Raw genomic sequence first — 23,393 nt, forward strand, 5'->3', positions numbered from 1 at the left:
TGCTGTGCCGAAAAGTTTCACAGTTTCTTTTCCGTCTCATTCTCTGGAGCAATATATATATATATATATATATATATATATATATATATATATGAATATGATCGCGTAGAAAACATTTATAAACGACCACGAAAAAGTAAGAGGAAGAACTATTTCAATACGACAGCATATTGTTTGCCATTGGTTCTTCCGCATTTAAAATTGTCTGTGTGCCATAAAATCGCCTGCTTCTTACATGACGTCAGGAATCTGTGAAATATTGCGATCTTCATTCCAGCGCATCCACATTAAACAGGGAATTCACGCACTGAACAATACCTAAAGCTTTTTGGGGTAGTCGGAGAGCATTTTCTTTTGAATAATATTCAAGTAGAGTAGCCGCCGGTCACTTTATGAATGGTTACATTTTGCAGCTTCTGAGATGAAATAAAATGAGCGTAATAAAATATTTTCACTTGCAGCATCAAGGCGTTTAGTAGTTGGTTCGCGCACACATCTCTGTGAGCTCGTCCTTGCTGAGAGAGAGAGAGAGGGGAACAGAAAGAAATAAGTAGTGCTGCACGTGTGTGCTCCTTTGCTTTCCACGTTGCATTTTGAGCTGCAAAAAACCATTCGATTTGAATGAAAACCGCCTATTCCGACTTTCAATTAAGCCTCCATAGTGCTGAAAACCATAATCTTTCACCTTCTTTTTGTCTGGTGGATCAAGCTAAAGGATAAGCTCAAAAGCTGAGATTCTCACTGTGCTAGAGTCGGCTGCTATGTTCGTCGCCACTTTCCAAGCTGCCACTATCGCTCCAAGTTACCAGAAGCAAGGCTGATCAGGTTTTACGGAGACTAAAGCGGAAACCCATTTTGGGCACTTCCAGATAACACTGAAAGATTTAAAAAATATATTCGTAACAATATTCAGCTGACAGCAGCTTCGACAAAGCAGCGTTGATGATATCTATTTTTGATCAAAGAAAATAATTTTCCTGAAGCAGCAGATGACTTCACCAGACCATAAAACGTTTGCCCGTTCGCGTTCGTAACTGCATCAGCCAGTCGCTGCAGAACGAAAGCGTGGACAAGTTATGCAATGTTATTAGGCCCCTGTTCAGCACTGGCCTGCTCTGCAATGCTACAGCACAAAACACGAAAGCACCGCTTAGGCGGCCCGCACCGCAAGAGCCTACAAGGAAAATCGGCACAACTCCAATGGTGGAGAAATGTCACTGTATTGTAATGTTCCCTCGTAATAACATTATTCAGTGAATACTGTGGTGAAGGAGAACTTCGCCTCAATTGTTGCTTTCCCCGGCATGCAGCGAACAGTCACCACTGTCGAAAGTGAGGGGGCTTAGCTCCCCTAACTTTTCTCAGTAGGGGGCTCGCCCCCCCCTTGCATCCCCGGATGGTACGCCTATGCACAGAGTACACAACCATAATTTGCAGCATCCTACACAAGCCACATGCTTTTTTGGGATTCTCCACTTCCTCCTTCCCTGAGGAGGCACTGGGTTCATGGTAGTCGGTAATGATCGATAACATTTGTAAACGCTGAATGCACGTATGTAGGACGAGTGAACCGCTTGTCCTGTGTCCTTCACTCATGTCATGTACGTGCATTTAGCGCTGAGAAATGTTACAGATCCCTCTTCTTTGTTCATTTACACCTCCTCCTCCTTTCCGAGCTCATGAACTATCAAGCGTCTGCCCCTCCAACTCTGCACATAGGCCGCTCCCCCACCTGAATCTCCTTTTTACATTCCTGCCTCTATGTAGCTCTACGTATTCTTCTACTTCAACGCCTGTTCAACTCGACAAACTTCCAATAAAGAAACCCTGAAACGGTTTTTAAAGATTTGTCTGCGTTTAGGTTGGAACACAATGAAACCATTCGCACCATAAATTGAGTGACATGAAATCTACCGAGGCCGCTACAGACAAGTATATCATGCGCTCCTTCTCACCTATGCCTGACTACTGCAACTCACAAGGCACGCTGGTGATCGCAGAGCTCTCATGAGCGCGCTCGCCATATTGAGCTTTTACCAGTCTAGACCTCCGAGATGGCACACCGACAGGTTGCGTGCAGTCTGGGAGGCCATCACGCAGTGTGCCTGGCAGCACGCACGTCGTCTGACAACAGAAAAAAAGACCACGAAGTAAGTGGTTGATGTCTGTTCTGACAGGTGCTGCTACCCTACCAGTTTATCTTACTTCTGCACATTCTACAGCCCATGACAGCCAAACAGATAAGCAGCCATGTTGACAAGGCTGCTGACGTGCTCTGGGTAGAGCATGTTGCTCAATGAATGGACAGTTTAAAAGGCATTCGGCCGAGTTGCGACGATCTGCACCGATTTCCAGTGATTAGCAGCTTTAAAGCGTAGTTGACACCTGTTGCTCACGTTCTGCTGGCCAAAAGTATTGCCTTACCTCTCACACTTTTGACAGTCTCGGGAAATACAGTATCTCTGTCGATTCTAAACTTGAGCTGGTGCACTCAAATTATCCCAGATGGTATGACTTTGGTAAAAGGTTTTTCTATAGATGCTGCCATTTCGGCGTTCAATGCTGAATCTTTTTCGTCATCTGCCCCAATCCCCTCATCGAAGAGCGCAGCGGAAGCCACCATCGACAAGATGATCACTTCTGACCACCTTCCAACGCACACAGCTGATATCCGACACCTGCTGAAATTCTACCGTGACATCTTTGATTTTGATGACCACCCTTTGGGTCAGACATCCTTCGTAACTCTTATCAACGAAATTGGAGACGGCAGCACCATCCGACGACGTCCTTACCGCGTGTCTAATGCTGAGCGACAAGTTATCCAACATGAAGTTGAATAAATGCTCACAAAAGGCATCATCGAACCTTCCTGCACTTCATGGGCATCGCCGGTCGTGCTAGTCAAGAAGAAAGATGGCAGCTGATTCCTATCACTTTATCTTTTTACTTTATCGATTTCATACAGGCCGCTCAAGTTTTATTCACTATACTATGGACCGGATATATGAACAATGCCAGCCACTGCTGCAGTGGCTAGAAGATTTCGTTGCTTTAGCGCAGTGAAATACTACATTTTTATATTGGTGCCGCTTCATTGTCAAGAGTGAAAGGTAAAAAAAGCTGTCTAAATTGCACAGCCTGATCTTCATTCTAGCAAATTTCATTTGCGTATTGTTAGAATGTACATTATAAAGATTTTTCACTAGGCCCAAAAGAACCAAAAGCTTAATAAGTCTGTCCATAAAGTGCAGCAGCAGGTACTGCACCATTGTAACTCATATGTCTAGGTTGGATTGAAAGCACAGACGTGATCATATTGGCTAGTTCTTTCTGATAGTAAACGTAATATAAGTGGAAAATATATGCATCTGGAAGCAAAGCCTTACTGCCCCGCCGCGGTGGTCTAGTGGCTAAGGTACTCGGCTGCTGACCCGCAGGGCGCGGGTTCGAATCCCGGCTGCGGCGGCTGCATTTCCGATGGAGGCGGAAATGTTGTAGGCCCGTGTGCTCAGATTTGGGTGCACGTTTAAGAACCCCAGGCGGTCGAAATTTCCGGAGCCCTCCACTACGGCGTCTTTCATAATCATATAGTGGTTTTGGGACGTTAAACCCCACATATCAATCAAGCCTTACTGATTTGTGATTTGTAGGGTTTAACGTCTCAAAAAGACGATATGATTATGACAGACACCGTAGTGGAGAGCTCCGGAAATTATGACCACCTGCGGTTTTTTAATTTGCACAACAATCTGAGCACACGGGCCTACAACATTTCTGCCTCTATCGGAAATGCAACCACCACAGCCGGGATTCAATCCCACGACCTACGAGTCAGCAGCCGAGTACCTTAGCCGCTAGACCATCGTGGCGGAGCCAAGCCATACTGATTAGCAAATGAAATGTGTATCAAAAGGAAAGGCCAAGAAGACTGGCGTAAAGACTACACAGAAATCAAGGGCTATCAGCAGGAAACTTAGAAGCTGTGGGTTAACTTCACTTTTTGTGACATGATATACAAGTGCACATGCACATATTTCTTTCGTTAAACATGATAAACTATTCGCAGTTAGAGCTCTAAAATGTCTGTTTGAAAATATTAGACTGTGAAATGTTAAAAAAGGCGGATTCGCTGCTCAAAACTATGATTTTATCTGCTCTCGACTCTCCGCCAAAGTTGTTAAGATCGATCGCATCACTATATACGCAATAAACCCCACTATCTGAGAGGACCCCGTGCTGGTAATAAGCCTGTTTGTCATTTCATTTCAAAGAAAAGCAATAAAAGTTAATTATACTGCAGTACCTGCATAATCTTTTTTAAGTTTCAGTCACCAGCACACCGAAATTCAATTATGATGGCTGACCTATATAATCGTGTAGATAAAAGAGAGAGCTAGGAGCTTATACAAAACAATGCTTTCCAACAGTACAGAAGTGTCAAATCTGGGCCTTTTGTCAACCATAAGCAGAAAAGATGTTCATCGGCAGCAGTTCTAATAGTTGAAAGGACCCGCCTGTCAACGTGGTTGAATGCAATTTTTCACATGCAATCTAACAAGTTTTGCTTCGATTTCTGTGCTCCTGCCTTTTTATCTTGTTTATGATTAACAAGCTACGTAACTGTTTTCTTTGCTTGCTTTTGATGAACTAGTTATGTTTTTAACAATTACCCAACATGTGCAGTGCCGAGTGCCGTCACATGAAGCACTAAGGTTTCTGATACAGTAATGTCTGCGATCTACTCGAATGCTGTTTCACCTATTTTAGATCGTTTGAAATGCACTCCTGCCTAAGACCGGCAGTGTGTAAGAGATAACTAAGTAAAAAAACATGAATAAACAACAATTTCCAGGAGAAGTTCATGCTTACTGAATAACATGATATTATGAAAAAATCACTAGAACAAAATTTAAAACTAGCTAAGCTATGGACGAACTGTTAAAAAAGCTACATTGAGTGGACTGTGGACTTACATAATTAGGACGGAGGAGCACACTTTTTGGGCGAAAGGTAAGAACCGATATCTTTCTGTGAGGTTCATTCTGTTGCTTTTTCATGGCATCTGCGTAAGGTATTATACAAAATGTCCTCCAACATTTAACACGCCTTCACATGTTGTGGTTTTGTAATCCTGCTTCAATTAAAAGACCATCCAAGTTTAGCTACTGCATGGTACGTTAAGTTCAGAAAAGAAGTGTCATTTTAATGTGACCATGACTATATTTCTTGGATAACATGCATTATGAAGTACTCTTCTTTCACATAATTTTTTTTTCAAAATATGTCACACTCTACGACACCTGTTTGCAGTTAACGGGTTTGTGGACTGATTGATTTTGAAGCACGGTGAAGTGACAAGTGTCGCAAAAAGACGCAGAAAAAGGAAACACATGTGAATTGACTCGCAAATTATGTTATTTTAGAAGTGCATAAAGACTTTCTTTTTTTAAAAATGCACACGTCTTCTTTGTCTGTCCTTTCATACCGTGTATTAGTTCACTACTCCTAATCCTATAATACTTTTGATTTGAAAGCATATTTATTGCAGCTCATCGGTTAATATTTGTATCAACAACCCTGTTGTATAATACAACTTTAGTCGCAGTAATTAAAATGTGCACAATATTTCCAATTACTGCGTTTGCAAAGACCACGTATGTCTTTTTTGTACAAATATGTTTTCAAATGAACCATGTTTTGTTTCACATTACGCTTTTCAAATTTCGAGGTTGCATTGGCAACCGTGGACTCTGTTACTTTCATTGCTTATCTAATTCAACATGACAGAGATATGCACTAGGATTACGAGTACTTACTCCTGCTTCATATTTGAATTTTCGCAAAACAACCTGAAAACATTTTTGGAGATTACTTTCTGATCACTATGGGAGGAAAAAGTATGCTATCTACTTTTGATTGTGGTAAGGCCCACGCTATGCGCATAACAGTGACCTTAAATGTGGAGCTGCATCTGGGGAACGCCTAGGCTGCAGCTGCTTTACTCTTCTACATGTGTTTCATGAGCACTGTGCACGTCACCAGTGGGGTAGCTAGAGCAGTGCGTCATGTGTTAATAAAGAGGCATAAAAAGGACCGTTTGGCGGACGCGTGGTGTAGCGAGAAACTGCACTCGTCACAAAACGACTTACAATGAAACAAGTTGGCTTCGTCTTAGTTTACGCGTGAAATAGAAGACCGCAGCGCGAACTCCACAGGTGAAACAACCCACTTACCTTAAAACAGCTGACATCTCAATTTATGCAAGCAGCGTGTCTCCTCACCAGCCAGCAGCCCAAACGCACTCATAAATATTAAAAGTTGGAGCCAACCAGCTGCCTAAGAACAAATCCAGTTGAAGTGACACTGTCGGCGAAAAGTCCACACGTTTCGGCGAAAGTTCTACGGCGTACGTCTTCTACAAGCTTCATCCGCGCATTGCAAAGCCATCGTCTATGTGCACCACCATCTTGAGTGAAAAGGAAGACCAGAAACGCATTTAGATTACGTGACCACTTTCAGCCTACAGCAGCGCCGAATGGCTTCCATGCATCTATTGGGATATCATAAAGAATTGGGCAGCCCAGGCGTACGAACAGCTGTCCACAGGAGCAATTCGTTGCCTCGGTATAATGACGCAACCTGACGTGTCATATAACTAACACCTTTTCGCTGGGCCTGAATGGATGAGGTGTGGGCGCGGGCTATTGTGCTGCAGTGGTTTACACGGTCAATGAACTCTTCCGGAAAGAATGCAGACGAAACCAAGGGCGTGGACAAGTGGCTGTTGTTTAAAACAAAAGATGGTGCACGGCCATATACAAGGAAACACGGGCTGTAACTTGTAGTGCGTTGAGCGGAATTGTTATTGGCAAGCGTGACAAAAAGTAGTATTGTGTCTCAGTTCTTGTGATCGGGTGGACATTCATAGAGACCATGTCTGACGAAGTTCTATGAAAACGCTCGGTGAGACCAATTTTTTTGGGAAATATGTGGAGAGGTGGTCTTATGAGTGGTGTGAGAAGCCTATAGGACTTAAGTGAGGAAATGAGAAAGAAATGCCTTGTCGCGGTCACTGAGAAGAATACGTGGCGCAAAATAGTGGCACGCAGAGAAAAATCGGCCACTTTGGAGTCAGCGTCAGAAGGAGGAATTGCCGTCTCAGTGAAGCGAGTAAGTTGGTATATGGCAGTGACAATCAAGTGGTGACCGGCGGGTGTAAGCGGAAGGGGTTCGTATAGGTCTGTGCCGACGAACTCGAACGGAGCTGAATGGCACTGGAGAGGTTGTATAGAGCCGGCGCGAAAAGACGTCGAACGTTTTCAGTGCTCACACGACGAACAGGAAGCAACTTACTTGAAAACACTGGTGGAGAGGCCAGGCCAGAAGCAGCAAGGCTTGACGCGATCGTAGGTTTATGAGTACCCAAGTGGCCAGCTATCTGTTCTTCATGAAAGGTTTCTAAAACTTTGAGTGCAAGTAAAAGATGTGCGACCAGGACCCATCAGCTACCGAGATGATGGTAAACTTGCCGAAGTACCGCTCCATTATTATGTTCGAAACGCGTGAGTTGTCGTCGTAAGCGGCCGTTGGGAGCACGTGACAATGGCCAAGCAATGATTGTACGGCAGTATGTGTCTGCACGTTGGAGGGAGGTGAGGGGAGGACTGAAGCAGGTCATTCGGTGCAGTGTACTCTCAATAGGACTAAGACTGGTCGTCTGCGTGATCTCTTGGTTGGGATGTGCCACGCAGCAAACAGATGCGTCACGGTATGTTTGCAACAGCGTACAGCACTACAAAGCATCTCCGTGTTTTCGACCCGACTGATATGTGACACTGCAGTCATACTCCTGCAGTCGGAGCACCCAATGACCGAGGCGTCCTGACCATTTCTCCAAAGAGGACAACCAACAGAGCGCATGATGGTCCGTCACGATCGTGAGATAGCTGCCGTACTAATAAAGGCGAAACTTTTGCACGGACTATGCACACGTTGGCCGGAAATTCTTGTTCAGTGATGCTGTAATTCCGTTCTGCTGGAGTGAAAGTACGATTCAAGCGACGACTTGCTTTTGCGAAGCATTGTCACGCTGCAGCAGGACAGCACCGATTACATGCCCACTTAATTGCGTCAGTGTTTAGTAGACACTGCATAGTAGACACTGTAGGATTAAAAGGGCGAAGAACGCACCCGGACGTGATACACCACTTCAGGGTCTGGAAAGCAGCTTCACAGTTCCATGTTCAAACAAATAATGAACTTGTGGTCAGGATTTTGTGAAGAGGAGCCGCGATAGTGTTGAAATCACGGACAAACCAGCGGAATTAAGATGCTAAGTTGAAATAGCTCCGAAGGTCTTTCAGCGTGATGGGCTTAGGAAAGCGCACCACAGCGGCCACCTGGTTGGGGTCAGGCTCGATGTCAAGCTTATTGACAACGTGACATAACACTTCGATGCTGCGGCTCACAAATCAACACTTTTTGGTATTTTGTTGGAGATCGGCTTTGGCTAGACATCTGAGCACCTCGTCTAGACGTTCTAGATGTTGTGAGAAGCTGGATGAAACGATGCTGATGTCATCCAGGTAACAAAGAAAGGTGTTCAATTTTAGGCTCTGCAGTACCGTATTGATCATTTACCCAAATGTGTCTGGGGCATTGCATATCCCAAAGGCATCACATTGAATTTAAAAAGGTCATCAGGAGTAGCAAACGCTGTCATCGTTTTATCAGACTCATGCATCGCGATCTGCCAGTAGCCTGATCGTAGGTCGAAGCTTGAAAAATATTCTGCACCCTGTAAGGGGTCAGGGCATCGTCAATCAGACGCATAGGTTATAGATCCTTTCGGGTCATTTTTCTAGTGCTCTGTAATCAACGCAAAATCGCACTGATTCATTTGTTTGCTTAACCAGGACAACAGGAGAACACCAACGGCTTATTGAAGGCCTGATAATACTGCATGGGACCATTTGATTGACTTGTTCTTCGATAACCTTGCGTTCTGAAGATGACGCATGGTAAAGATGGTGGTGAATGATACGAGACCCATCTGAGGCGATGCGATAAGAGGCGGACGTAGTTTAACCCAAGCCACTCAAATAAACGTGAAAACATGTCTGGTGTTTCGTTAAAATTGCCATTAGTTCATTAGTTTGCGTTGGAGTAAGATATAGACTCAAAGTGGCTTTAAACGCATTAGATGAGCCCCCTTGTGGCGTACATTTAGCGACTGACGACGGAGGCGATACAGTGACGACAAATACCAGTGCTGTGTCGATAAGGCTGGCAACAATGGATTCCACTCATGGTAGTTGTGACTCTGTTGTCATATTGTAGGCTTTGAGATTGGCATGACCACCTGAAAACCGCAATAAACAACAGGCAATGGCGATTCCTTGGAAAACGCAGGGCTAATCATGGATAACCACTGCGTCACCACCAATGATATCGCTCTACCTAATTGTGAGAACACGTTCTTGGCCTGGAGGCAGTACAAAATCTGCAGCTGCGACGAGGTGAGGCGACGAGAAATCGTAAGCACTAGAATGTTTCGTGCCTGTAGTGCAAATAATGGGCCGACCACACGAAAATACAGCAGAAGCAGGTGACAGGAAGCCCTAGCCCAATATAGTCGGATCAGCACATGAAGAAGGCACGGCAAGTTTTATTTGGTGGTGAATTTTGTCGATGAGAACAGGAACAGTGCATTGTGCAATAGGTTAATTCGAAGTGTCATTTGATCCACATAACACCAGACCAACATACGAAGGCGGGGAGAGTAAAAAGAACGAGGACCACCGTGGGAATAACTTCGTGACAAGGAAATGTGGGTTCCTGGAACGTGGGATCAGACCTCGGAGCACAGTTACTCTCGTACGAATAATAACCTCGTCGTCAGCCCTGCTGGCACCAGCGGCAGAAGCTGGAGATATGTCCTCGTATGCCTCAGTAGTAGCACATGGGGCGCGTAGGACGCCAGGCAAGAAAATGTGGTTGAACTGGTTTTTTGGCGGCCATCGGGGCCAAATGGTCGTATACGACGTCCGCAGGTGCAGGAGCAGTTGGTGCAAGGGGCCATGAAACGACTTCGCCCTACGAAGGCCCCTACGGGCCACGTGTGACGCTTGTCGTCGACGCCACTCTATTCTTGATAATTTCCCGTGGGTTAGAAGAGGGCGAGCGGACAGATGAAGTAAATGCGTTGGACGTAACAAGGCAGTGAAGTTCCTCTTTCACCATGGTGCTAATAATAGCCCGCAGCTCGTGCTGGGCAGTAAGACGAGTGTCACAGGAGGCGTGTGCAGGGCGCGTTGAGTAGAGTGCCTCTAGGCGCTGGTAGGCGCATGGTAATGATGTCCTGAACTGTTGCCAGGCTCTGCCAGACTCTGCAAGCGAACCTCTGAAGGGTACGGAGTTGATGCCTATCAGTACATGACGAATACGATCGGCCTCCGGCATGTCATTTCGGGCTCGGCGGCAGAGAGCAAAAAAGTCGTCAGTGTACATTGTGCATGATTCATCGGACCCCTAGACGCAGGCAGCGAGCTTCTGTTTCACTACCTCAGAGCTTCCTGCAGACGTGCCGAATATCTGACGCAATTACACCGTGAGCACTGACCAATCAAGAAAGCCACGTTCTTGGTTATAGTACCAAGTCTTAGGGACCATGAGATTAACGGAAACATAGCGCAACTTGTGTGCATCATCCCAGAAAGTGCAAGCACTGGTGCGGTGGTAACTGTCCAGCAACTTTTACGTTCTCATCACGAAAGTACTCACGGTGTAGTGAGGCCTGCCAGCTGAGCGGGTGTGATGGAGGCAGCAGGGGGTGCTTCGTTTTGCACCATCACTGGTGGCGAGCACAGCCACCCACCAGGATGCGGAGCTCCAAGGGGGATCACTTGAGCACGAGGACGTTGGAAACGCCGCCCGCTTCACCACTTGTGAGACGACGTCAGGTACGATGGAAAGATCTTTGTATTTCCAACACAGCCGCGCGGGTCAGCAACCGACCACGTGGCGAGAGACTATGATGACGATGATAATGAACTAAGCAGTCGAGACTCACAATATATATATATATATATATATATATATATATATATATATATATATATATATATATATATATATATATATATATATATATAAATATATATATATATATATATATGTATATATATATATATATATATATATATATATATATATATATATATATATATATATATATATATATATATCAGGCAGGTAGCTAGGATTATTTTTCGAGAAAGACTCATTGCCTAATTGTTCGAAAGACATTGTTTACATAGAAACCTGAAATAAAGTTGCACCTAATGGGAACAAAGTCGAATGCAGCACACTGGGCGAGTTAATCAGTGATGAAAAGCACATATTACACCGCAGTAAAACTTTTGCGTGTGAACCAGAAAGAATGCTTTCCAACCAAATGTTCTTGACCAAGTAAGACCATACAGAGTGAGTATCAGGACAACAAGTGACAAAAAGAAAAAAAAGGCGGCTTGTTAGAATGCGAGAGAATTGGTCGTCCACTTACGCATACGGGGCAAAAAAAAATATGCGACGCTTTTTTGTCGAACCTACACTTTGTCTTAAAACAGTCTTGCGAAAATAACAGAAGCTTTATAGGTCACGAATTTTTAAAGAGAGAACAAAGAAACTCGGTAATATCATTCCAGTGGACAACGAAGAAGTAAACACGGATGCTTCCCTGACACACAAGAGGCAGAACATTAGCATTCATTTTAGAAAGAAATTTTAAAGCGGCACTGACCAGGTTCGACAGTTTTGTGCTGACAAGCGCAATCCGTAGAGGAGGCGACCACGTCTGCGAAAACTTGTAACGCTAAGCGCCGCCGAAACGGGTCAAGTTTCAAGATGAACGCTGCTCCCCATTTCTTTCCCGTGCGTGCGCCCAGAGAATGGCGGCATGATGTGCGCGCATGAACGCCACTACGTACACGGCAGTGTAGTGACTTTGGTCTTCTACGCAGACGGCTGTGCTCTGACGTTGCCTACAGTTGCACGTGACATGGTGAAAATGATTTAGCACGACATGTGCAGTCGATGTATTTTGTTGCTGGAAGACATTAATAAATGTATAGATAAATATAGAGACGTAGTAAGAGAGTGTGAGCATATCTTTTTCGTTTTTCCTAGAATTGGAACGAGACGTGGGGCTAATGCGCCGGCACTTCGCGTGCGTTCGTGTCCCCGTGGTGAGCGCATTGAGCATACGACAGCCGTGGAACGCTCCTACGCTCTCATACACTCTTTGTGGGCATCTATTCTATCGCGTTTAAGCCAGCGTTTCCAAACCGTCGCTCAGAAAGAGGCAATACACCTCAAAAATTAAATAATAAAAATGTCGCTTGCGTGCACCTGGATTTGGCTTGTTCGAGCACGCCATGCGCACGTGACCTCCTGGTTGGATACCGGAGATGGTAGGGAAGAGTTTTAACTTGCGAAGGCTACGCGGAGAACCGGCAAGGGTTTTGAGCTCACCTCCTCTCATCCCCGTTTTGCGCTTCTTCAAAAAACAGTTGTCTCAGCTCGTAATGAACCGATTAAAAAAGTATCACCCACTAACATTCCTCGTAAGTACGTCCTTTACTCTATGCTCCGTAATAGAGCCTGTAAGGTATCTTAAATTAAAAATGAATTTAAAAATAGTTTCTCATCAAACACCCAATAACTTCCACGGTCTAATTTAAATTTAATATAAGGCCTGGTGAGTGGTCCTTTGAAGAATGGCAATGCTGATGATTTTTCCATATAGTAGTGCCATATAGTAAAGGTGAATGCGAAAAAAACAACATGTAGTCTAGTCGAAGATAGTGGTTGACGCTACAATTTTCATGTTTCTTGGTTTCTCCATAAACACAGCGATAACTTCGTCGACACTGAATTTATCTGGTGGATGGACATTAGGGGCAGATCACGCGAAAATCGAAGGCCGGCTGCACATATTCAATATGACTTTTGAGGCGTGGATTGGTAACACAAATTGCAAACTTTGCAATGTATTCCAACAGTTTGCAAAGCAACGTTTGAGAGAAACTTTCAGGCAATCTATGTACGGAATGAAGAAGGCTCGCCTGTTGCACTCTTCCATTGAACTACAGCCGTAGTTTGCCCGGTATCTCCAAGTTCCTACCACCCGTGGAATTTCGCAATTCACTCCAAAATCTGCCACTCTGTCTTCACACAGAAAAATTTTTTGTGGAACTTTGCCTTCGTGTTATTTCACATATTTCCAGCTTTGTGAGCAGCAAGTCAATTTGCTCCAAGGTGATGCTCATGTCAACACATAGGCTCTGCAGGTACACAGACAAGTGCTGTGTGAGGCCTAGGAATGTTTCTTTGACAGCGAGGCATATAAGAAAGCATGGTGAACCTGTTCGCTGATGGAGACAATGAGCGATGGACGCTTTTCGTTTTTCACGGAAGGTGTCCATGAACTATTCAAGTGAGTGAACGATCTCAGAAAGCGCCTTTCCAGACAGTGCAACTGAATCGTGACGTTCCACCCAACTTGCTTCAAAATATCCGTGCAGCCGGTTGAATGGCTTAGGCGACGTTTGTAGAGGTTTTATTGAAGACTCCTGTTCGTTTGGGTGACACCTTAAAGAAAGTGCACACTTTACTGATTCTGCCAAAGGCCCGTCGAATGTCTTGAACAACTGAGTCGTCAATCAAACAAAGGTTCAGGGACTGCGACGAGCAATGCGCGTACAAAGTCATTGGGAAGTCGTTCTGGATGAGCGCCTATACGCCGTTGAATGCCCCACTCATCACCGTTGCTCCATTGTATCTTTGACCTCTCATCATGCTCAAGTGCAGGCCTAGGTTCGGCAGCTCCCTTCTCAGTGCGTCAGCTAGGCTAGATGTACTGACGTCATCAACAGCTACGAAGGAAAGGAAATCTTCACGAATGCTTGAAGCAGTGGAATTGACGTAGCATACACAAAACGAGAATTGCTCGTTTTGGGACACATTCGTTGTTTCATCAGCCAGCACTGAAAACAATCCAGGCTCCTTTACTTGCTTGACATTTTTATCTTGTATAACTTTCCCAGTTATCGAAATAATCCCATTTTTAATGCGGGGCTGGAGTAGAGAGCGTTGCTGCTTGCTCTGCTTATGTTATCGACCAAAATGATGCTCCTCTATTCGCGCTATAACGTAAAAGCACCCTGATGATACCGTCGTTCTTACGGGGTTAAGAGAAAGACGCCCCGAATCTTTATCACATCTCAGCGCTAGATCTTGACGGTCATTCATTACAAATGCCTCTACAATTGCGCGCAACTTTGTCTTGTTATCCTTGAGCCCGTCCTTTGCTTGCTTATTAAGCTGTACTTAGACACACCTTAAATTTATTCTAACGACATTGAGAAAAAAAGTTGACGTCAACCGTTGCTATCCTGTGGCATTCAGTTCATACATGATACTCGAATGTGTCAATGGCATCCTTCCACTTCTTAAACGGAACTGTTTCGAGGTTCTTACATGACTGGTGAGAGCTTTTACCTGCTCCGCTCTTACGACAGAGAAGTATGCAGGTTTCGCAAAAAGCTCTCTTCTGCACGTGAGAAAATTGAGAAAACGCAAGCCACCCATATATCTGCAGCCAGTTGGCCTAAAACGTATTCCTTAGGTTGTTCTTGGCTGCCGAGACTTCAACCTCGTACCTCAGTAGCGGCATCCATACTTAAGTGTGTAACCGTTATCTGGTGCCATCGCTTATACACGCTTTTTCGCAGCGGTGAACGGGCGCTATCAAGTTTGAACACGTGATCAAATGGCATTCTCTTTTCCACTTCCTCACCGTCGCCGATGGCCGTTGCCGATGGTTGAAGGCCAGCATAGCGGGCGGAGCGTACAGTCAACGCCACCCGTTTCTCTTTTTTCCCTTTTTTTTCTCTTAGACTCTGCGCCGTGCCGCCTTATGGCTGACAGAAATGAGGTGCCTTTTTCTTCGTCGAAAATAACAACCACCACCACTTCTCGCCGTAGGCGGCAGGGCAACATCCGCCACACTCCACATTGCAGCCGTGCTGCCGAGGAGAAGGGCGTAGTGCTTCGACGCGGTGGCGCCATCTAGTTTTGGATACACAAACTAGCTGCGGACGTGGTCTATATTCGTGTTATTGACAAACATTCCGCTATCATGACAAAGAGGACTGAAAGTTTCCAAATTTTCTGCGAAGACATGCGTTCTCTCGGCGTTCATGTCTGCAGGTGTTCGGACAGTTTCGGAGATAGAGCCACCTTCTGTTAATACAAGGTTTTCTTCCTAAGAAAACGATATGAATAAAAAATGCATAAGCTTTTAACAACAAATTTCTACCTCATTTTTCCTTACTACAAACACACCAATTGAAGATGCACTCCTCGACCATAAGGAATCGCCTTCATCCTGTTTGAAGAGTCCTCTCTGAAAGAGAAATATATGGGGAAAACCGTAGTATTGATCAAAGCTGACGTTGTAAATTATTAGGTACGCTTTTCGAAGCGCACGTAACAAGCGAGGACAATAAGAAACACGGGACTTGCCTTAGAACTTAACCGAAGAAGCTTGTCAATTTCCTCGTTGACCCGGTCCCTTCCCGGCCGGTATGATCAGCCTGGCTGGCATCATTTTTCTTCATAATGTTGCGACTAAGGGAATTTGTCTGGACCGGTGCCACTCTAGTCTCCGAGCGAAGACGAGCAAAAGATCCGAAGCTGATATCAGGAAAATTTATCCACATTATAATACGTGTTGAAGGTAGCGTTTTATAGTCATACTGGTGCGATCAAGAGAGTGCAGACCACGGGATCGCCTGACAGAATGCATCGACGTGCCAGCTAGTGATGAGGCACAACGAGACACCTACTGCAGGGCACATGTGCGTGCCGTCTAATTACATGGCTTCTCATGCCACTCTGTTGGACGCGATTACTGCGTTCGTAGCCAAAAGGAGAACTGGGTGTTGCTTCCTTTGCTCTATCGAATCTGTGCCGCTCTTTTACGTAGCAGCTGGAATGGGGTCGGTCCAAGCGCCGGCTCGTGTTGTTATTGACATTGGTCGAGTAGAATAAGTAAGCATAGCGAGCATCGCACAACATGACAACGCCAATCGCGCATAATTAAACTTTCTCAGGCCAGCTAGCCTTTGTCGGGCTAAGCAAAGTTGCACCTAAATGACCTCAGTTAAGTCCAAGGTAATGTAGTGGAAATTAATTAAATGTAGTCTAGCACTTTATGACCTATATCAGCCAGGCGTAAGAGGGTTTAAGTAATTTCAGGCCAGCTTGGTGTGTTCATGTTAATTGAAGTTATGCTTTGATAATCCTAGAAATATGAAAATAATTATAGCCAAGTATAGTGAGGCAAAGTTTAATTGGCTCATCCCTAACCTAACCAGGCCAAAGTAGCCTATGCAAGGTAAGCTGTATTGCGGCCAATTTATCTAAGCCGACTTCCCAAGGAGCCCAGAAAAGTAAAGAACATGAATATACTAATTGCCGTTTGCTGACTCTGCACTAATATTGATAATTATAGCTGATTGTGCGAATTATTACCAATACTAATTTTGACCTATCATTACTCAAACACCACTAAAGTACCCTCTATACTGGGAATTCACTTGACATATTTAGGCCAAATAGGCATAACTAAGCTAATTAGGAAAACAAAGGTACCCATAAAAATCTCATGAAACTTGGTTTTTTCATAGCATCATCAAACCATTTGGATTGTGATAAGCAATATTTGAAAACATCTCATTAAAACACAAATTATTACCGTAATTGCAGTTCAATTCTCATGAGCTCAGAGAACCCAAGCTCAGCGAAATGCTGATTACTCCTGATCAAGTCGACTGTCATTTACCTTACAACAGATATAATTAGCTTTTGCCTATATATATAAATATATAAATATATATTATATATATAAATATATTACTGACTTTTGTGCGTGACCACCCGAAGTCCTCAAGTTTGATGTTGCATAATTATGCAAATTACGCCTCCATCCACCTAACTTAGGCATCTGTCGCTGCATACAATGCTTTTGTGAGTAAAAGTTTTTAATGCACTCTACCTATTCACGTCGATTTCCTTAGCGCAAGCATGCTGTCAAATGCTAGTTCTTTTTTTTAGGAACGTGCAATAAATGTTTATATTGTAACAATGGCAGTTGTGGTAATTAATGCAACACCACAATATACCAGTGAGGGCTCGAGAACGCGCCTTCGGTTTTACGGCCAGCTTGCATCGACAAAAAAGCTGTCAGTCGTTCGCTACGCTAGTGCATAGGGTTGCGTTTTATATCTCATATGATTCCGCGTGATAATGGAACCCCTGAATGATGGTTATGCCGAGCGGCAAAAAGAGCCTTAGATTAGAGCATTCGGCCACATATGCCGCAACGATTCTGAGTGGCCAAGTTTAGCACGCTTAGTGCCACTTTTTCTCGTGTGAAATTTTACCCAGTTACAACTCTGAATAAGGCAAGCGCGCGCGTATGACTCGTGTTTGCCCGCAAGCATAGCAGAAAGATTTCGGCTGCATGCGGCTGTAACAATGCTTGGTTGCTTTCCACAATGTGGCTAATCAGCTTGCGCAATGCTTCGTAAGCCTATGTGTCTAAACAAACTAAAAAAAAATTGCGCATGTCATGAGTGTGACTGCGGCCCGTCTTTAGATGCAAACCTGCAGTGAATGAAAGAGCGTGGTTGCCCGCATTTATTTCAGCGAACATAATATTCTTTGCTGTAGACACGCGGTAATACCCCCGCCGCGGTGGTCTAGTGGCTAAGGTACTCGGCTGCTGACCCGCAGGGAGCGGGTTCGAATCCCGGCTGCGGCGGCTGCATTTCCGATGTAGGCGGAAATGTTGTAGGCCCGTGTGCTCAGATTTGGGTGCACGTTAAAGAACCCCAGGTGGTCTAAATTTCCGGAGCCCTCCACTACGGCGTCTCTCATAATCATATAGTGGTTTTGGGACGTTAAACCCCACATATCAATCAATCAAACACGCGGTAATACCCCTTTGATACTTTAATTCTTCACGAAATGAGTCGTTATTTCCTAGAACAGCGGCGTGCTCGGCCCCTGTGGTTTTCATAAAGGTTGCCGTAGGAGACGACAGCGGCAGTGAGGCATTATGACAAGCGTAAACCTTTACCTGAGTAGTAATTTAGTACTTCGTACAATCAGTGAAGAAGCTGCCCCAGTAATTTTAAGATTTGTTCGAGTGAAGTACGACAAGAATAATAATAAAAAAAGTCTCGCCTTTGCCGCAAAGGCTGAGCTATGAACGTGATAGCAACAAACTAAAAGATCAGGCGCAGAATGGCCAGCAGATCGAAACGTTCTCCACGTTTCTCACGCACGAATAGCGCACGAGACGTACTCTCAGGTACAGACGAACATGAATATGCGTCTCAGTTGTTACTTCACTGTGTCTGAAAAGCGCGCTCTTTTCGAAAACGTACACTTTGCAGCGATTGCAGTGACTTTTGCGTGCCCGTTAACTAACAGGGAATCGTTCCGGGAAAAGACGAATGCCAGCCAAGACATGCGATCCTTCCTCCAGCGAGATTAGGGCGCGCGAGTGAGCGTCGATTGCCTGCTTTTTGCGGGGCAATGTGCGTGTGGGAGATAAAATTACGACCACCACGTCGTGATGATGTTGCCACGCGCGCTTGTTGCGTCTTCTTGCTGGTAATGCTAAAAACACAATACCCCTTTTCTTCGAGATGCCTGTCAGCAGCGGTAAGTGGTAGATATGGATTGCTTGCTGTTTCAAATGTGATAGACGTGTACCTTGATTGCTCAGTGGTTAACGCCTCGCATTCACGATTCAGAGGAACGAAGTTCAATTCCACACACCGAAGTGTTTTCTGGGTTTTTCTTGCATTTGCATATATATAGACGTATACATATATGGTGAATGACAGCGACACCCAGGTCAACGCCGGCGTCAAAATCCTGCCGAGAGGGTCCATATCATTGCTATCGCAATAAAATAAGAGACGTTACTGCGGGCTGTGTGCGAGAAGGCTGGAGGGGCAATCTAACCATGCACGTCACAGGGATGACGCTGAATGGTGGTGCCACTGTATATCCTCGCGCCCAGTAGGCTTGCTCGCCTTGCGTGAGAGGCTCACCGCGGCCCGTCGCTAACACTGGCAGTAGAGGGAGGGCAATGTCCCAGTGGCGTGGTTGATAATGTTCTCCGCTGTCTGCTGAATGTGCCAGGACTCGAGGAGGAGTCGCCGGCTTGCGTTCCTTTCTTTTTCTAGAATCACTGCGTCTGGGTGGATGTGGTGGTCGAAGTGCCCGTGGTGCTCTGATAATACGCTCTGATAGCTGTTCAATTGACGGAGGTCATTTTTGTGCTTGTCGCATCCTTTTAAGGAAGTTCTTTGTTTCTACAATGTAGGGAGCAGAGCTGTCAGCGGACTGCGTCTGGTATAGGACGCCTTGAGATTTCTCCGCAGGTGTGTGATATTTAGCGCGAGAAATGAAGCTGTGGAGAGTGGTGGACGTCTTGTGAGGTGACGTTGACCCCTACTCTTTTCAGTGAGTTGGCTATTGTCTCACTGCCGATGGCGACGTATGGTTTTGACACACATTGCCGTTGCGTCGACGCAGATGCCAAGTTTGACAAACGCATTTGTGTAGCTGTAGGCGACGAGGTCACTAATGAATCTATCCCTTTCCTCCTTCTACCGCCGTGGTGACGAGCGGATTCTTTCGGCTCTCCGAAAAAGGCTTCGCACCACAGAAAGCTTGAGGCAAGTGTGGTAGCGTCTTGTGTGGGTGGGTTTCTTAACACAGATAAGGGCAGGTTCGGGGTTCTCACTGTTCGGGGTTCTCACTGCCTTCTCACGGTAAAAAGAAAAGGCCGTGACTACAGTTTTTTATATTTGCAATGTCACGCTCGTTACAAAACGATGCAAAAAGACAATATTTAGCGCATGTTGATCTTGAGTATCAAAAATGGTTCTGCAGCAGATAACACAGTTATCCGCAAACATTCCAAGTTTATTGCAGTATCGCCAATAATTTTCTGTCTATCAGTTATATAAATAACAAATTCACCCCAAGCACTGAACCTTAAGACCCCTTCTCGATGTGATACGTACGCCAGATGACTTCGCGTGGTTAAACGATGCAACTTTTAAGGAACAGAGCAAGTAATCTCCTATCCAATCTACCCGCTTTTTGTCGCAAATGAAAGCTTTTTTAGAAAGCTAAAAGTTGTGAAAAGCTAAAATCAAACCACGTCAAAGCTGTTCGAATAGCATAAATACCACATCAACATGTCTTCGGTCGCTAAGAGAAGAAGCAATGTCGTGCGTAAATGGAAGCAACTGTGTAACAGTAGAATAGACTGCACGAAAGCCGTGCTGTAATGGTATGCCAATGGTATTTAGGTATGCCATACATTATCTGGTAATGATATTCACGCGAAATTCAGAGCTCGCAAAAAGCAAGATTATTGACGTATAACTTAGTATCATTTGCTTGCTTCGAGACTTAAATACAGGCACGACGTTTCCTAACTTTCAAATTCAGAGAACTGCTGCAGAGATTATGAATTTTTTAAAATATAACAGTATAGGTAGACAACACACCACTCTAAACACTACTTTAGAAACATTTGGGATACCATCTGGACGAGAATGTTTCAAAACCTTAATATTTAAAGTTCTGCACGCGAAACATGAAGAAGAGATGTCGTTATTGGTAGAAAATAAAGATTTGAAGTGATTACAAAATACATTCACCATTGCTTCATGATTTAAGGAGCATGACCATGAATAATAAACGATGAGGGCATAGAAAAGGCAGGGCTGATAGATTGCTAGAACCTGAATGAATTGTTGTAAAAAATTTAGCGAAGCCATCGTCAAAGTTCTGACTTAAATTGTAGGGTATAATTTACTTTTACATGCAATAAATGGAGAAGGATTATTACTGAACTTATAACGACCATTCTTACGTAAGTGCTTCATGGGGTGAGTGAGAATATATATTAATTTATAGTACCATGAGTGTCTTGGGTTTCACTTATTATATAATGAGGCACGTACTTGGATAGACATACACGTACAATGCCGCCATACATAAGAAGGAGCGCACCTATATTCCAATGTTCGCTACATTTAAATTCTTGAAAAAATGAGGCTTGAGTGTCCAGTACAGAAAGGTTATCATATTGAAAGTTCAGAACATTTTATCTCCTGTATTTTAAGAGAACACGCTTAGCTTAAGGCGACTTTCAAAGTTTTATGGGCAGAAAGCCTTCGACGACCTCATATATTACACCTTGAAAAGGAGCACGAAGCCACTAAAGATCTTAGGCTGCAACTATACCTCTTTTTTCTTGAATCCCGCGAAACTGCAAAGCGCTGGTGCATGAGAATATGGCCGCTCCAGGCAAAGAAGCAGAGTTTGTGCAGTGATGTCATAGCGCGTAGAAATGTACACGAGCCGTGCCCTTATTTCTTCTGAAATAGCACACGATAACACTCACGACGGCGTCCTTACATTCAAAGTTCACAGTTGTGGATTGAGCCACGCAGAATCCTATCTGAGCATCTCTTCCTACTTCTTCGTCCAGCAAAAGCACCCAGGGCTTCCTTTACTGTTGAGAAGCAATTAACGACACGCATCGCACGCGCAGTTATGATATCGCATGCAGTGCGGTGCAGATGGGCAGTTGTGTGTTCTTGCTGGCGCTCAGGAGATTTATTCGCGAAATGGCACACAGTGCGCCTACAAAATTTAGAGATATACACTTTGCACAGAACACGATAGCGACGAGGAAAGCCTGTAGATAGTGTCTATTTATTATTTTCTCGCCATCACGCATTATATAGAGACCGTCGAAGCGGGCTGACCTTTTTTCATGGCGAGCAGCGTCTTATTCACTGTGAATGATTCATCCACTGTTAAAACGAAATAATCCGGAGCCTCATTATTCAGTTTTTTGTTCATTACACTCAGCCCATTCACTACACTTTTTACAGGCTGAATTTCTTCGAAATTTTTTTCACAAAGCACATGTGCAATGAGTCAGCGCTAAGCGTTGAGCTTATTTGAATTTAGAGCTTGTGGGCTTTTATTTTCACTTGTACATTCTTCAAGTCACAAAATGCAGCGGAATCACAAGTTCATCGAGCGTGAAAATCATGCGAGACGCGAGAAAGAATCAGGGGAGGACGAATACATGGGAAAAAAAGGGTGGAAAACAAGTTACAACTGAGGTTTCTCGTATATTCATCATTTTAGGGTATATGCCCTAATCATATGTGAATCACTGATCTGGCGTCACAAATAAGCTAAAACAACAAGAAAGACCAGGAGTGCATAACATGCTCGATCGTCCATCTTCATTGACTGTTTTAGAGCCCTTATATATTGATGTGCATACACTGACACACGAAAGTAGTCGAGACACTGTAAACACCGCCCTGAAAAATCTTAGTGCTCCAAAATTGAAGGTGAAGTGTTGCATTTTATGCTCATATTCTCCGGTCTGTTTACAATAAGACAAAGTGCGGCTCGCTCAATCGATGCATTGCGGCAGCGGTTGCGTGGTCTCTCTCGGAACTTCTCTACGTAAAGTAAGCGCTATACTTGATGCAACAAACTTATGCGGATCAACTTGAGTAAGGAAGGGATAGGATAAATTTGATGAGAGCTACTTTTTCTGTGTAGGGTGAATGGCCTGCTGCGCCGTCAAGGCCACTTGATGATGAACGGCGTACTGGGCATGACCTACTGGGACATGAAGGCTGGCAAGTTCAACTGCGTCACGCTCACCAAGGATAACGTGGAGAAGGCACTTCGCGAGGCGGGCTTCCTGGACCTCGAGTGGATCATCGTGGACCGCGAGTACTTTCACTCAGTCAGCGACTACACCAAGTCCTTTCTTGTGCTCGCCCGCAAGCCGTAGGCTCCCAGTCCGAATAAAAGCGCTCTTCTGGTGGCTGTTTCTGCTGTTTTCATTGTCCGGCAAAAAGAAGCGAGTCACGTTTGTTTTAGCACTTACCGTGAGTACTGCTTTTTGTTTGGCAGAAGGAAAATGCCTGCAAAAAAGCGTACCATGCATCTTTAACATTACGTACGTGGTTTGTTCTTCTACATTTGAAGTACGTGTGAGTCAAATCAGATTTGCCGCTAATCTTCGTTAGTCGGAGTCGGCACGCTTAAGAAGACTGGCAGGATTCTTGTGTGAGAGATGCCATTACCACTTCATCGTAAGTCGAATGACTATTGCCGGTATGCCTGGGTCGAATGACATCCACTGAAGCGTCAAGCGGCTTTACAACTATAAATGAAATAAAGAAGTGGAA

The 23,393-nt window shown here is 44.6% G+C and overlaps 1 protein-coding gene across 1 annotated transcript in view; it reads left to right on the forward strand.

Annotated features, from left to right (window-relative positions):
• LOC142765565 (indolethylamine N-methyltransferase-like) overlaps positions 1-23,032 on the forward strand; it is a 333,220-nt gene extending 310,188 nt beyond the window's left edge. The window contains exon 7 of the mRNA XM_075866762.1: positions 22,756-23,032. Within this exon, the coding sequence (XP_075722877.1) occupies positions 22,756-22,993 (238 nt within the window). The 3' untranslated portion in view covers positions 22,994-23,032. The remainder of the gene's footprint in view (positions 1-22,755) is intronic.
• The last annotated feature ends 361 nt before the right edge of the window (positions 23,033-23,393 follow it).

Source organism: Rhipicephalus microplus, chromosome 1 (assembly GCF_043290135.1).
Source record: "Rhipicephalus microplus isolate Deutch F79 chromosome 1, USDA_Rmic, whole genome shotgun sequence".
Classification (NCBI taxonomy): Eukaryota; Metazoa; Arthropoda; class Arachnida; order Ixodida; family Ixodidae; genus Rhipicephalus; species Rhipicephalus microplus.